The 13,914-nt window shown below is 56.6% G+C and overlaps 1 protein-coding gene across 1 annotated transcript in view; it reads left to right on the forward strand.

The window, feature by feature from the left end:
* LOC141245238 (ATP-binding cassette sub-family C member 8-like) overlaps positions 1 to 13,914 on the forward strand; it is a gene marked incomplete at its 3' end in the record, with an annotated part of 184,626 nt that overhangs the window by 60,374 nt on the left and 110,338 nt on the right. Inside the window, exons 5-7 of the mRNA XM_073669057.1 lie at positions 4,340 to 4,582; positions 7,369 to 7,557; positions 11,232 to 11,396. Of these exons, the coding sequence (XP_073525158.1) occupies positions 4,340 to 4,582; positions 7,369 to 7,557; positions 11,232 to 11,396 (597 nt within the window). The remainder of the gene's footprint in view (positions 1 to 4,339; positions 4,583 to 7,368; positions 7,558 to 11,231; positions 11,397 to 13,914) is intronic.

Raw genomic sequence — 13,914 nt, forward strand, 5'->3', positions numbered from 1 at the left:
GCTCACTGTGCTTCTGCATAAACTCTCCTGCGCTGCGCGTTTCACATCCGCAACGCGTCGCTGAGTGTTACGTGCAGATATTCCCATAGACTTACATTAGATGCCGAAAATCTGCAGGTAGAAACGCTCATGAAGTCTCCATAAGACTTAATAGGGGCAGACATTCTGCAACATCAGAAACTCACCGCGGGAACCTAGCCCGAGCGTCAATGGGGACCTGAAACCAACGCATGTAAAAAATGTATGCGGCTATAAATCTGCAGGAAAAATGCATCAAAAGAGGGAAAAGGTATAAAAAATACAGCAAAAATGCAACAACCAGAGAAGAATCATATTGCGCAGTTTGGAACAGACACTTGCAGATAAAAAGCCGCAAAATAAACGCATTTGCGCTGTGTGTGTGAACATGGCCTTACAGATATGTTTGGCAAAATAGCTTTTAAAAAAAATGACTGTTCGCCTTGCAAAAAAAAGCAAGAGCTGATATAGTGAAGCTCCGTAAAAATAAAAAAAAGGTTCTGGCCGCGACCACTGTGACTGAATAAGCAAAAAATAAATTCATAGGTCTAAACCAGATACAGAGGACAGTCCTGGATTTGGGTCTATGCCCTGCAGTCTCGGGCATCTGCTGCATGTCCCTCACTGCCAGCGCCCCTCTGACAACTCCTCCTGCCACAGGAGAAAGAAATGGTAAATGGGCATGGTTCAGGGGTGAGGCCAGAAATGTAGCAAGGCGCATGATTGGTCTCTTTCACTTCTGGAAAAGGAGGTGCCTGTAGGTCTGGGTGCATCACTGTGTATAGTATATATGTATATATGTGTAGTGTGTATATTATGTGTGTATATACTGTGGTAAAGCGACTTGCTCGGCTCTCCAGAGGCAGACACAGGACACGCGTCTCGGGTTAACTTCCTGCTGGTGTATTTAGACGCCATAAACTGCAGCAGCGTTCCACAAAAAATAACCAGGCCCTCTCCGGGGTAACGGAAAAACAAAAGATAAAATATAGCAGAGTCCACTAGCGAGAGAGGCTTCGCCCCCTCCGGGTAGCACAGTGAAGTCCCACCAAACACCAGTCCTTCGGTGTTGCTCTCTGGCCTCACCAAACACAGCCTGGAGACTTCACTCTCCAGACCACACACTACCGAAAAAAAAAAACAGTGACTGAGCATTTAAACCTTGCTCAGCCACACCCTGAGGGGAGGTAGTGTGAATGGCTTCCCACCCTCTTTGCCATTCACAAAAAAACATACCCTTTAAGTGAATTATTCCCCAGCATATAACATACTGGCAGAAAGTTTGTAGGTTTCAGTTCACACAGGCTAGCAGCCGGAGTGACACATACCTCCCCTCGTATATAACACCAGTGACTCTGTCACAATACATATAATGTGTGTTTACTATGTGTATATTATGTGTGTATACACGTGTAGTGAGTGTACTATGTGTATAGTATATGTGTTGTGGTACGACGACTCACATGGCCACTTTCGGAAGTAGACTCAGGAACCGGGTTTTCTCTGCAGGCTTTATTGTATGGCATAAAGCCCCGCAGCTCCAGCAAAATAAACACGGCCTTACTGGCAAAACAAAAGATAAACGATAGCAAAGTCCATAGGAGTGTGGGGTTCGCCCACACAGGTTGTAGCACAGCCTTCACCTCCTTCCTGAGCTATGGCTTCCCAGTCTGGAGACCTTGCCTCTCCAAACACAACAACAGAAAAAAAAATAGTGACTGAGCATTTAAGCTTGCTCAGCCACACCCTGTGGGGAAGTATGGTGAATGACTTCCCACCTGTCTCTATGCCATTCACACCAAACCACGCCCTTTAGGTGAATTTAACCCCCAACATATAACATGCTAGAGAAAAGTTGTAGGTTCAGTTCACACAGGCTAGCAGCCGGAGTGACACATACCTCCCTTCGCATATAACACCAGTGACTCTGTCACAGTGTATATACGTGTAGTGTGTGTTCTATGTGTATATTATGTGTGTATATACGTATGTGTAGTGTGTATATTATGTGTGTGTATATATGTGTAGTGTGTGTGCTATGTGTATATTATTATGTGTGTATATATGTGTAGTGAGTGTACTAGGTGTATATTGTGTATATATACGTGTATGTGTGCATATACGTGTAGTCCGTCTACTATGTGTATATTATGTGTGTATTTTGACAGAGTCACTGGTGTCATATGTAAGGGGAGGTATGTGTCACTACGGCTGCTAGCTTGTGTGAACTGAACCTACAACTTTTCCCCAGCATGTTATATGTTGAGGGTGTAATCACCATTGTTAAGGGAGTGGTTTTGTGTGAATGGCATGGACATCGGGTGGGAAGTCATTCACCATACCTCCCCTTAGGGTGTGGTGCAGCAAGTTTAAATGCTCAGTCACAATTTTTTTTTTCTGTGGTGTGATCGGGAGAGTGAAGTCTCCAGAGTGTGTGTGGAAGCTAGAGAGCTCCACAAAAGGACTTTGCCTGAATGACTTGTGATACCGAGAGCGGACGGAACCCGCTCACTTATGGACTGTGCTTTACTTTATATTTTTGTTTTGCCGTTACGCCAGAAAGGCCGTGTTTATTTTGCTGACTCTGCAGTGCTTATGCGGCTACAATAAACCTGCAGAGGAAACCATGTCCTGAGTCTACTTCTGGAAGCAGCCGAGTGAGTTGTCTTACCACAGTATATACGTGTAGTGAGTGTACTATGTGTATATTATGTGTGTATATACGTGTAGTGAGTGTACTATGTGTATAGTATATGTGTTGTGGTACGACGACTCACATGGCCACTTTCGGAAGTAGACTCAGGAACCGGGTTTTCTCTGCAGGCTTTATTGTATGGCATAAAGCCCCGCAGCTCCAGCAAAATAAACACGGCCTTACTGGCAAAACAAAAGATAAACGATAGCAAAGTCCATAGGAGTGTGGGGTTCGCCCACACAGGTTGTAGCACAGCCTTCACCTCCTTCCTGAGCTATGGCTTCCCAGTCTAGAGACCTTGCCTCTCCAAACACAACAACAGAAAAAAAAATAGTGACTGAGCATTTAAGCTTGCTCAGCCACACCCTGTGGGGAAGTATGGTGAATGACTTCCCACCTGTCTCTATGCCATTCACACCAAACCACGCCCTTTAGGTGAATTTAACCCCCAACATATAACATGCTAGAGAAAAGTTGTAGGTTCAGTTCACACAGGCTAGCTGCCGGAGTGACACATACCTCCTTTCGCATATAACATCAGTGACTCTGTCACAGTGTATATACGTGTAGTGTGTGTTCTATGTGTATATTATGTGTGTATATACGTATGTGTAGTGTGTATATTATGTGTGTGTATATACGTGTAGTTTGTGTGCTATGTGTATATTATGTGTGTATATACGTGTACTGTGTATATTATGTGTGTATATACGTATGTGTAGTGTGTATATTATGTGTGTGTATATACGTGTAGTGTGTGTGCTGTGTATATTATGTGTGTATATACGTGTACTGTGTATGTTATGTGTGTATATATGTGTAGTGAGTGTACTAGGTGTATATTGTGTATATATACGTGTATGTGTGCATATACGTGTAGTCCGTCTACTATGTGTATATTATGTGTGTATTTTGACAGAGTCACTGGTGTCATATGTAAGGGGAGGTATGTGTCACTACGGCTGCTAGCTTGTGTGAACTGAACCTACAACTTTTCCCCAGCATGTTATATGTTGAGGGTGTAATCACCATTGTTAAGGGAGTGGTTTTGTGTGAATGGCATGGAGATCGGGTGGGAAGTCATTCACCATACCTCCCCTTAGGGTGTGGTGCAGCAAGTTTAAATGCTCAGTCACAATTTTTTTTTTCTGTGGTGTGATCGGGAGAGTGAAGTCTCCAGAGTGTGTGTGGAAGCTAGAGAGCTCCACAAAAGGACTTTGCCTGAATGACTTGTGATACCGAGAGCGGACGGAACCCGCTCACTTATGGACTGTGCTTTACTTTATGTTTTTGTTTTGCCGTTACGCCAGAAAGGCCGTGTTTATTTTGCTGACTCTGCAGTGCTTATGCCGCTACAATAAACCTGCAGAGGAAACCATGTCCTGAGTCTACTTCTGGAAGCAGCCGAGTGAGTTGTCTTACCACAGTATATACGTGTAGTGAGTGTACTATGTGTATATTATGTGTGTATATACGTGTTGTGTGTATATATGTGTAGTGAGTGTACTTTGTGTACTGTCATGTGGGTGGGGCCTGGGATTGCCCTTGCTCTGGCGACATCTGCCCCTGGTGCTTATATTATACATCTTTAGTTTGAATTTTTGCCATTTTGCTTTTGCTCCTCAGAGATATGTTTTTTATAAATATCCCAGAGAAGTGAAGCCCCCGGAGGACCTGCAGGATCTGGGGGTGCGTTTTCTCCAGCCATTTGTCAACCTCCTCTCAAAGGCTACTTATTGGTGGATGAACACCTTCATTAGGACGGCTCACAAGAAGCCCATCGACCTGAGAGCAATAGGAAAACTACCAATTGCCATGAGGGCCGTCACCAACTACGTCCTCCTCAACGCGGCCTTCCAGGCACAAAAGGTGATGTATCCGCGCAGGACGGTGTGACTGAGGCGGAAGAACTTCACATGTCACCGTGGGGGTCATTTATTCCTCATCATTGAAATTCCAACCCCAAGAAGATAGGGTAAATGATGGAAATCACCGGATAGAGACAAGTTATTGACCTGCAAATGATGGAAAAAAAGGGACACAAAATGTATACAACCTCTGGATCCTCCAGTCCGTAGTCTGAGTCTCATGCAGAAATCCTGGCACCTCCGGCCTCGGCTGCTGTCACTGAAGTTATTAATGGTCGTCTGAGGAAGGGTCTGCCGCTTAATGTACAAATCATGAGGATCCGCTGCTGACGGCTCCTGGGTAATCACCGACCAATGATGTCCCCGATGGAGAAAAGACAGGAGACGCTGCCGGCAGCTCCTGTGTAATCACTGACAAATGAAGTCCCTGATGTACTCGATGGAGACAAGTCCGGGGACGTCATTGGTCAGTGATTACGCAGGAGCTGCCGACAGCCTCTCCGGACTTATCTCCATTGAGCACATTGGGGACGTCATTGGTCGGTGATTACACAGGAGCTGCCGGCAGCGTCTCCGGACTTGTCTCCATCCAGCACATCAGGGATATCATTGGTCGGTGATTACACAGGAGCTGCCGGCAGCATCTCTGGACTTGTCTCCATCCAGCACATCAGGGATATCATTGGTCGGTTATTACACAGGAGCTGCCGGCAGCATCTCCGGACTTGTATCCATCGAGCACATCGGGGACGTCATTGGTCGGTGATTACACAGGAGCTGCCGGCAGCGTCTCCAGACTTGTCTCCATCCAGCACATCGGGGATGTCATTGGTCGGTGATTACACAGGAGCTGCCGGCAGCGGATCCTGATGGTTTGTACACTCAGCGGCAGAATCTTTCTCAGATGACCATTGATGACCTCAGTGACAGCCGCCGAGGCCGGAGGTGCTGGGATTTCTGCACGAGGCTCAGACTCTGGACTGGAGAATCCAGAGGTTGTGAACGTTTTCTTTCCCTTTTTTTCCCATCAGTTGAAGATCAATAACTTGTCTCTGTAGAAATCGAAGAAAGGATCCGAAGCGGCACAACCAACCGGTAAAATATTACTTTAATGAGGCATTTAAAAAAGTTACAGAAACTTTACGCGTTTCTGGCTCAAAAAACAGTGAGCCAGGAAGGACGCTGTTTTTTGAGCCAGAAACGCGTAAAGTTTCTGTAACTTTTTTAAATGCCTCATTAAAGTTTGTAATATTTTACCGGTTGGTTGCGCCACTTCGGATCCTTTCTTCGATTTCTACCTGGGCTGTTGGTCACCGGCTGGATCTTCACCCTCCCAGGCTATTTCTCCTCGGTGATCCATGGGCTCGGCGTGGTCGCTCCCAGTCCTCCCTCCGCTGATTTCCACCGTTCCACCTCTTCTTCTTCCTGGTGTTACAATATTGAGGATTGTGCGGTGAGGGCAGGTCCCTGGATGTGCCCCCCATGTACCCGCGTCGGATGTGTTCCCCTGTGTAGCGCTGCGCTGCTTTTCTTTTGCTTCATACCGTGCCTTGAAAAAGTCTTCATACCCGTGAAGTTTTCCACATTTTTTCATATTACACCACAAACTTCAATGTATTTTCTGTGATAATGACACAAAGTAACGAGTATTTGTGACGAGTCCGGACGTGATACAAGGTTTCCTAATTATTTTAAAAATATCAATCTGAGACTTGTCACCCCCATAAAGTGTGTGGGTGCAACGAGAAAAAATGTGGAAAAGTCCACGGGGTATGAAGACTTCAAGGTTCTGTATATCGGACTGATGATGACTCCTACTATGTGTCATTAAAGGGCAAGTCCCAGGTAAATGACCATAACAGGATTGTGCAGTCCCAGGTAAGAGCAGCTGGCGTATTGTTATATGAAAGCTATAGAACTTTGTCTTTGATTTTTCATTTTGGAGATCACTGTCCTGGTCATATTTATGCAGCTGAGGGTTTGTTACAGTGTATCAGTGTAGGAAATCTGCTAATCATCCAGCTCCGTCCTGGCTGATCACTGGTGCACTGTAACAAAACGTCAGCTGTGTGAGCCCAGACCCACACTGACCAGACCCTGAGACGAGGGCGTAGTGCCCGCCAGTATGGTCAGTGCTCACTGGTGCACTGTAACAAAACGTCAGCTGTGTGAGCCCAGACCCACGCTGACCAGACCCTGAGACGAGGGCGCAGCGCCCGCCAGTATGGTCAGTGCTCACTGGTGCACTGTAACAAAACGTCAGCTGTGTGAGCCCAGACCCACGCTGACCAGACCCTGAGACGAGGGCGCAGCGCCCGCCAGTATGGTCAGTGCTCACTGGTGCACTGTAACAAAACGTCAGCTGTGTGAGCCCAGACCCACGCTGACCAGACCCTGAGACGAGGGCGCAGCGCCCGCCAGTATGGTCAGTGCTCACTGGTGCACTGTAACAAAACGTCAGCTGTGTGAGCCCAGACCCACGCTGACCAGACCCTGAGACGAGGGCGCAGCGCTCGCCAGTATGGTCAGTGCTCACTTGTGTGAAAATCCAATCCTCAATTGAAGGAGTACAACCACCAGCATCCATTGTCGAGGTTCTCTGGCGTCCATCACAGGCGATGGGAAGATGGAGTTATGGCCTGTGACAATGGATTCCGCTCCATGCGGTGAGGATGCTGGTGGTTGTACTCCTTACATTGAGAAGAAATGGTTTCAGCCTGACGTGATGTTGATGGATTTGCAGAATGATTCCTTCCGATGTTCCAATGCTGCCCCTCCTCCCCGCAGTGTAAGTCTTCCCCGTGCCCCCCCGGCTCCCGCTCTATCTGGTGCGCCCTGTGCCACGCGTTCGGGAGACCCCTCATCCTCAGCAGCATCTTCCGGATCATGGCCGACATGCTGGGCTTCGCAGGTCCGCTCTGTGTGTCCGGGATCGTGCACAACCTCAGCCAAGGCAACGAGACCGTCCACCCACGGGTAATGTCCCTGTACGGGATGGCCGCACTATTGTCCTGTGTTGTCAGCCACCTGTGTCTGCAGTGTGTGATGTGGTCATTAGGGAGCAGTGCCGACATTATTGGGGTCAGACCAGGGAGGTGGTGGGGGGCTTCCTCTGTGCAACCGCCTGTGTGTGCTCTGTAATTGTAAAGCTGGGTCACCCCTGCACACCCACCGTGTCTGTCGCCCCCAAATCTGTACGGCAGGTAAGATCAGGCTGTGCCCCCATTTGTGTATGCCCATCAGTGCGCCCCTGCCCCCCATGTCTGTGTGGACGTCCCCTGCCCCCCATGTCTGTGTGGACGTCCCCTGCCCCCCATGTCTGTGTGGACGTCCCCTGCCCCCCATGTCTGTGTGGACGTCCCCTGCCCCCCATGTCTGTGTGGACGTCCCCTGCCCCCCATGTCTGTGCTGACGTCCCCTGCCCTCCATGTCTGTGCTGACGTCCCCTGCCCTCCATGTCTGTGTGGATGTCCCCTGCCCCCCATGTCTGTGCGGACGTCCCCTGCCCCCCATGTCTGTGCGGACGTCCCCTGCCCTCCATGTCTGTGCTGACGTCCCCTGCCCTCCATGTCTGTGCGGACGTCCCCTGCCCCCCATGTCTGTGCGGACGTCCCCTGCCCCCCATGTCTGTGCGGACGTCCCCTGCCCCCCATGTCTGTGCGGACGTCCCCTGCCCCCCATGTCTGTGCGGACGTCCCCTGCCCCCCATGTCTGTGCGGACGTCCCCTGCCCCCCATGTCTGTGCGGACGTCCCCTGCCCCCCATGTCTGTGCGGACGTCCCCTGCCCCCCATGTCTGTGCGGACGTCCCCTGCCCCCCATGTCTGTGCGGACGTCCCCTGCCCCCCATGTCTGTGCGGACGTCCCCTGCCCCCCATGTCTGTGCGGACGTCCCCTGCCCCCCATGTCTGTGCGGACGTCCCCTGCCCCCCATGTCTGTGCGGACGTCCCCTGCCCCCCATGTCTGTGCGGACGTCCCCTGCCCCCCATGTCTGTGCGGACGTCCCCTGCCCCCCATGTCTGTGCGGACGTCCCCTGCCCCCCATGTCTGTGCGGACGTCCCCTGCCCCCCATGTCTGTGCGGACGTCCCCTGCCCCCCATGTCTGTGCGGACGTCCCCTGCCCCCCATGTCTGTGCGGACGTCCCCTGCCCCCCATGTCTGTGCGGACGGCCCCTGCCCCCCATGTCTGTGCGGACGGCCCCTGCCCCCCATGTCTGTGCGGACGTCCCCTGCCCCCCATGTCTGTGCGGACGGCCCCTGCCCCCCATGTCTGTGCGGACGTCCCCTGCCCCCCATGTCTGTGCGGACGGCCCCTGCCCCCCATGTCTGTGCGGACGGCCCCTGCCCCCCATGTCTGTGCGGACGTCCCCTGCCCCCCATGTCTGTGCGGACGTCCCCTGCCCCCCATGTCTGTGCGGACGTCCCCTGCCCCCCATGTCTGTGCGGACGTCCCCTGCCCCCCATGTCTGTGCGGACGTCCCCTGCGCCCCATGTCTGTGCGGACGTCCCCTGCGCCCCATGTCTGTGCGGACGTCCCCTGCGCCCCATGTCTGTGCGGACGTCCCCTGCGCCCCATGTCTGTGCGGACGTCCCCTGCCCCCCATGTCTGTGCGGACGTCCCCTGCCCCCCATGTCTGTGCGGACGTCCCCTGCCCCCCATGTCTGTGCGGACGTCCCCTGCCCCCCATGTCTGTGCGGACGTCCCCTGCCCCCCATGTCTGTGCGGACGCCCCCTGCCCCCCATGTCTGTGCGGACGCCCCCTGCCCCCCATGTCTGTGCGGACGTCCCCTGCCCCCCATGTCTGTGCGGACGCCCCCTGCCCCCCATGTCTGTGCGGACGCCCCCTGCCCCCCATGTCTGTGTAGATGGCCCCTGCCCCCCATGTCTGTGCGGACGTCCCCTGCCCCCCATGTCTGTGCGGACGTCCCCTGCCCCCCATGACTGTGCGGACGTCCCCTGCCCCCCATGACTGTGCGGACGTCCCCTGCCCCCCATGTCTGTGCGGACGTCCCCTGCCCCCCATGACTGTGCGGATGGCCCCTGCCCCCCATGTCTGTGTGGACGTCCTCTGCCTCCCATGTCTGTGTGGACGTCCCCTGCCCCCCATGTCTGTGTGGACGTCCCCTGCCCCCCATGTCTGTGTGGACGTCCCCTGCCCCCCATGTCTGTGTGGACGTCCCCTGCCCCCCATGTCTGTGTGGACGTCCCCTGCCCCCCATGTCTGTGTGGACGTCCCCTGCCCCCCATGTCTGTGTGGACGTCCCCTGCCCCCCATGTCTGTGTGGACGTCCCCTGCCCCCCATGTCTGTGTGGACGTCCCCTGCCCCCCATGTCTGTGTGGACGTCCCCTGCCCCCCATGTCTGTGTGGACGTCCCCTGCCCCCCATGTCTGTGTGGACGTCCCCTGCCCCCCATGTCTGTGTGGACGCCCCCTGCCCCCATGTCTGTGTGGACGCCCCCTGCCCCCATGTCTGTGTGGACGCCCCCTGCCCCCCATGTCTGTGTGGACGTCCCCTGCCCCCCATGTCTGTGTGGACGTCCCCTGCCCCCCATGTCTGTGTGGACGTCCCCTGCCCCCCATGTCTGTGTGGACGTCCCCTGCCCCCCATGTCTGTGTGGACGTCCCCTGCCCCCCATGTCTGTGTGGACGTCCCCTGCCCCCCATGTCTGTGTGGACGTCCCCTGCCCCCCATGTCTGTGTGGACGTCCCCTGCCCCTCATGTCTGTGTGGACGTCCCCTGCCCCCCATGTCTGTGTGGACGTCCCCTGCCCCCCATGTCTGTGTGGACGTCCCCTGCCCCCCATGTTTGTGTGGACGTCCCCTGCCCCCCATGTCTGTGTGGACGTCCCCTGCCCCCCATGTCTGTGTGGACTCCCCCTGCCCCCCATGTCTGTGTGGACGTCCTCTGCCCCTCATGTCTGTGTGGACGTCCCCTGCCCCCCATGTCTGTGTGGACGTCCCCTGACCCCATGTCTGTGTGGACGTCCCCTGACCCCCATGTCTGTGTGGACGTCCCCTGCGCCCCATGTCTGTGTGGACGTCCCCTGCGCCCCATGTCTGTGTGGACGTCTCCTGCCCCCCATGTCTGTGTGGACGTCCCCTGCCCCCCATGTCTGTGTGGACGTCCCCTGCCCCCCATGTCTGTGTGGACGCCCCCTGCCCCCCATGTCTGTGTGGACTCCCCCTGCCCCCCATGTCTGTGTGGACTCCCCCTGCCCCCCATGTCTGTGTGGACTCCCCCTGCCCCCCATGTCTGTGTGGACGTCCCCTGCCCCCCATGTCTGTGTGGACGTCCCCTGCCCCCCATGTCTGTGTGGACGTCCCCTGCCCCCCATGTCTGTGTGGACGTCCCCTGCCCCCCATGTCTGTGTGGACGTCCCCTGCCCCCCATGTCTGTGTGGACGTCCCCTGCCCCCCATGTTTGTGTGGACGTCCCCTGCCCCCCATGTCTGTGTGGACTCCCCCTGCCCCCCATGTCTGTGTGGACGTCCCCTGCCCCCCATGTCTGTGTGGACGTCCCCTGCCCCCCATGTCTGTGTGGACGCCCCCTGCCCCCCATGTCTGTGTGGACTCCCCCTGCCCCCCATGTTTGTGTGGACGCCCCCTTACCTATGTGCCCCCTGTGCTCTGCCCCTCCTCTCCCACAGGCAGAGTTTTTTGGGGTTTCCTTCATCTCATCGCAGGAGTTTCTGGAGAACGCCTATGTCCTGGCCGTGCTGTTGTTCTTCGCCCTCCTGCTGCAGAGAACCTTCCTCCAGGCTTCATATTATGTCGCCATAGAGACCGGGATCAACCTGCGCGGAGCAATACAGGTGATGGAGGGCAGGGTCCGAGGGAGCGCCGGTGGTGGGAGGGAGGGCAGGAGATGGGGGTCCGCAGGGAGCGCCGGTGGTGGGAGCGAGTGCAAGAGATGGGGGGTCCGCAGGGAGCGCCGGTGGTGAGAGGGAGTGCAGGAGATGGGGGGGATCCGCAGGAGCGCCGGTGGTGGGAGGGAGGGCAGGAGATGGGGGGTCCGCAGGGAGCGCCGGTGGTGGGAGGGAGTGCAGGAGATGGGGGATCCGCAGGGAGCGCCGGTGGTGGGAGGGAGTGCAGGAGATGGGGGGTCCGCAGGGAGCGCCGGTGGTGGGAGGGAGGGCAGGAGATGGGGGGTCCGAGGGAGCGCCGGTGGTGGGAGGGAGTGCAGGAGATGGGGGGTCCGAGGGAGCGCCGGTGGTGGGAGGGAGGGCAGGAGATGGGGGGTCCGCAGGGAGCGCCGGTGGTGGGAGCGAGTGCAGGAGATGGGGGATCCGCAGGGAGCGCCGGTGGTGGGAGGGAGTGCAGGAGATGGGGGGTCCGCAGGGAGCGCCGGTGGTGGGAGGGAGTGCAGGAGATGGGGGTCCGCAGGGAGCGCCGGTGGTGAGAGGGAGTGCAGGAGATGGGGGGTCCGCAGGGAGCGCGGGTGGTGGGAGGGAGGGCAGGAGATGGGGGGTCCGCAGGGAGCGCCGGTGGTGAGAGGGAGGGCAGGAGATGGGGGGTCCGCAGGGAGCGCCGGTGGTGAGAGGGAGTGCAGGAGATGGGGGGGTCCGAGGGAGCGCCGGTGGTGGGAGCAAGTGCAAGAGATGGGGGGTCCGCAGGGAGCGCGGGTGGTGAGAGGGAGTGCAGGAGATGGGGGGGTCCGAGGGAGCGCCGGTGGTGGGAGCGAGTGCAGGAGATGGGGGGTCCGCAGGGAGCGCGGGTGGTGGGAGGGAGTGCAGGAGATGGGGGGTCCACAGGGAGCGCCGGTGGTGAGAGGGAGTGCAGGAGATGGGGGGGTCCGAGGGAGCGCCGGTGGTGGGAGCGAGGGCAGGAGATGGGGGGTCCGCAGGGAGCACCGGTGGTGGGAGGGAGGGCAGGAGATGGGAGTCCGCAGGGAGCGCCGGTGGTGAGAGGGAGTGCAGGAGATGGGGGGGTCCGCAGGGAGCGCCGGTGGTGGGAGGGAGTGCAGGAGATGGGGGGTCCGCAGGGAGCGCCGGTGGTGGGAGGGAGTGCAGGAGATGGGGGGTCCGCAGGGAGCGCGGGTGGTGGGAGGGAGGGCAGGAGATGGGGGGTCCGCAGGGAGCGCCGGTGGTGAGAGGGAGGGCAGGAGATGGGGGGTCTGCAGGGAGCGCCGGTGGTGAGAGGGAGGGCAGGAGATGGGGGGGTCCGAGGGAGCGCCGGTGGTGGGAGCGAGTGCAAGAGATGGGGGGTCCGCAGGGAGCGCGGGTGGTGAGAGGGAGGGCAGGAGATGGGGGGGTCCGAGGGAGCGCCGGTGGTGGGAGCGAGTGCAGGAGATGGGGGGTCCGCAGGGAGCGCCGGTGGTGGGAGGGAGTGCAGGAGATGGGGGGTCCGCAGGGAGCGCGGGTGGTGGGAGGGAGTGCAGGAGATGGGGGGTCCGCAGGGAGCGCCGGTGGTGGGAGGGAGTGCAGGAGATGGGGGGTCCGCAGGGAGCGCCGGTGGTGGGAGGGAGTGCAGGAGATGGGGGGTCCGCAGGGAGCGCCGGTGGTGGGAGGGAGCATGGGGGGGTCTGAGGGAGGGCATACGATTGGGTGGGGGAGGAGGCTTTGCTGTGGGGGCAGGGGCTCAATGTGGGGTATCCTGGGCAGTGATGGGGCCGATGTCTCATGGTGACAGCTGGAGCCAGTGTCATGCGGGGGTCTGTAGGGGGATGGGGTGGGGGTCCTGGAGATGAAGGGGATGCTTCTGCTGATTATATAAATAGTACTATGCCAGGTGTGGCCCACCCATAGAGATGGAGGAGGGGGCCATAACCAGAAGTAACAGGGGCTGATACCAGAGGACACTAGAGCAACAACAGGACATCTGCACTAAGCTAAAGAGCAGGAAGGCGCCCCCCAGAGATCAGCGGATAAATGCCGCACCCCCAGAGATCAGCAGATAAATACCGCGCCCGCAAGAGATCAGCGGATAAATACCGCGCCCCCCAGAGATCAGCGGATAAATACCGCGCCCGCAAGAGATCAGCTGATAAATACCGCGCCCGCAAGAGATCAGCGGATAAATACCGCGCCCCCCAGAGATCAGCGGATAAATACCGCGCCCCCCAGATATCAGCGGATAAATACCACAACCCCCAGAGATCAGCAGATAAATACCACACCCCAGATATCAGCGGATAAATACCGCGCCCGCAAGAGATCAGCTGATAAATACCGCGCCTGCAAGAGATCAGCTGATAAATACCGCGCCCGCAAGAGATCAGCGGATAAATACCGCGCCCGCAAGAGATCAGCGGATAAATACCGCGCCCGCAAGAGATCAGCGGATAAATACCGCGCCCGCAAGAGATCAGCTGATAAATACCGCGCCTGCAAG

This window comes from Phyllobates terribilis, unplaced genomic scaffold (assembly GCF_046119375.1).
Source record: "Phyllobates terribilis strain yellow unplaced genomic scaffold, ASM4611937v1 Scaffold_1816__1_contigs__length_206718, whole genome shotgun sequence".
NCBI lineage: Eukaryota > Metazoa > Chordata > Amphibia > Anura > Dendrobatidae > Phyllobates > Phyllobates terribilis.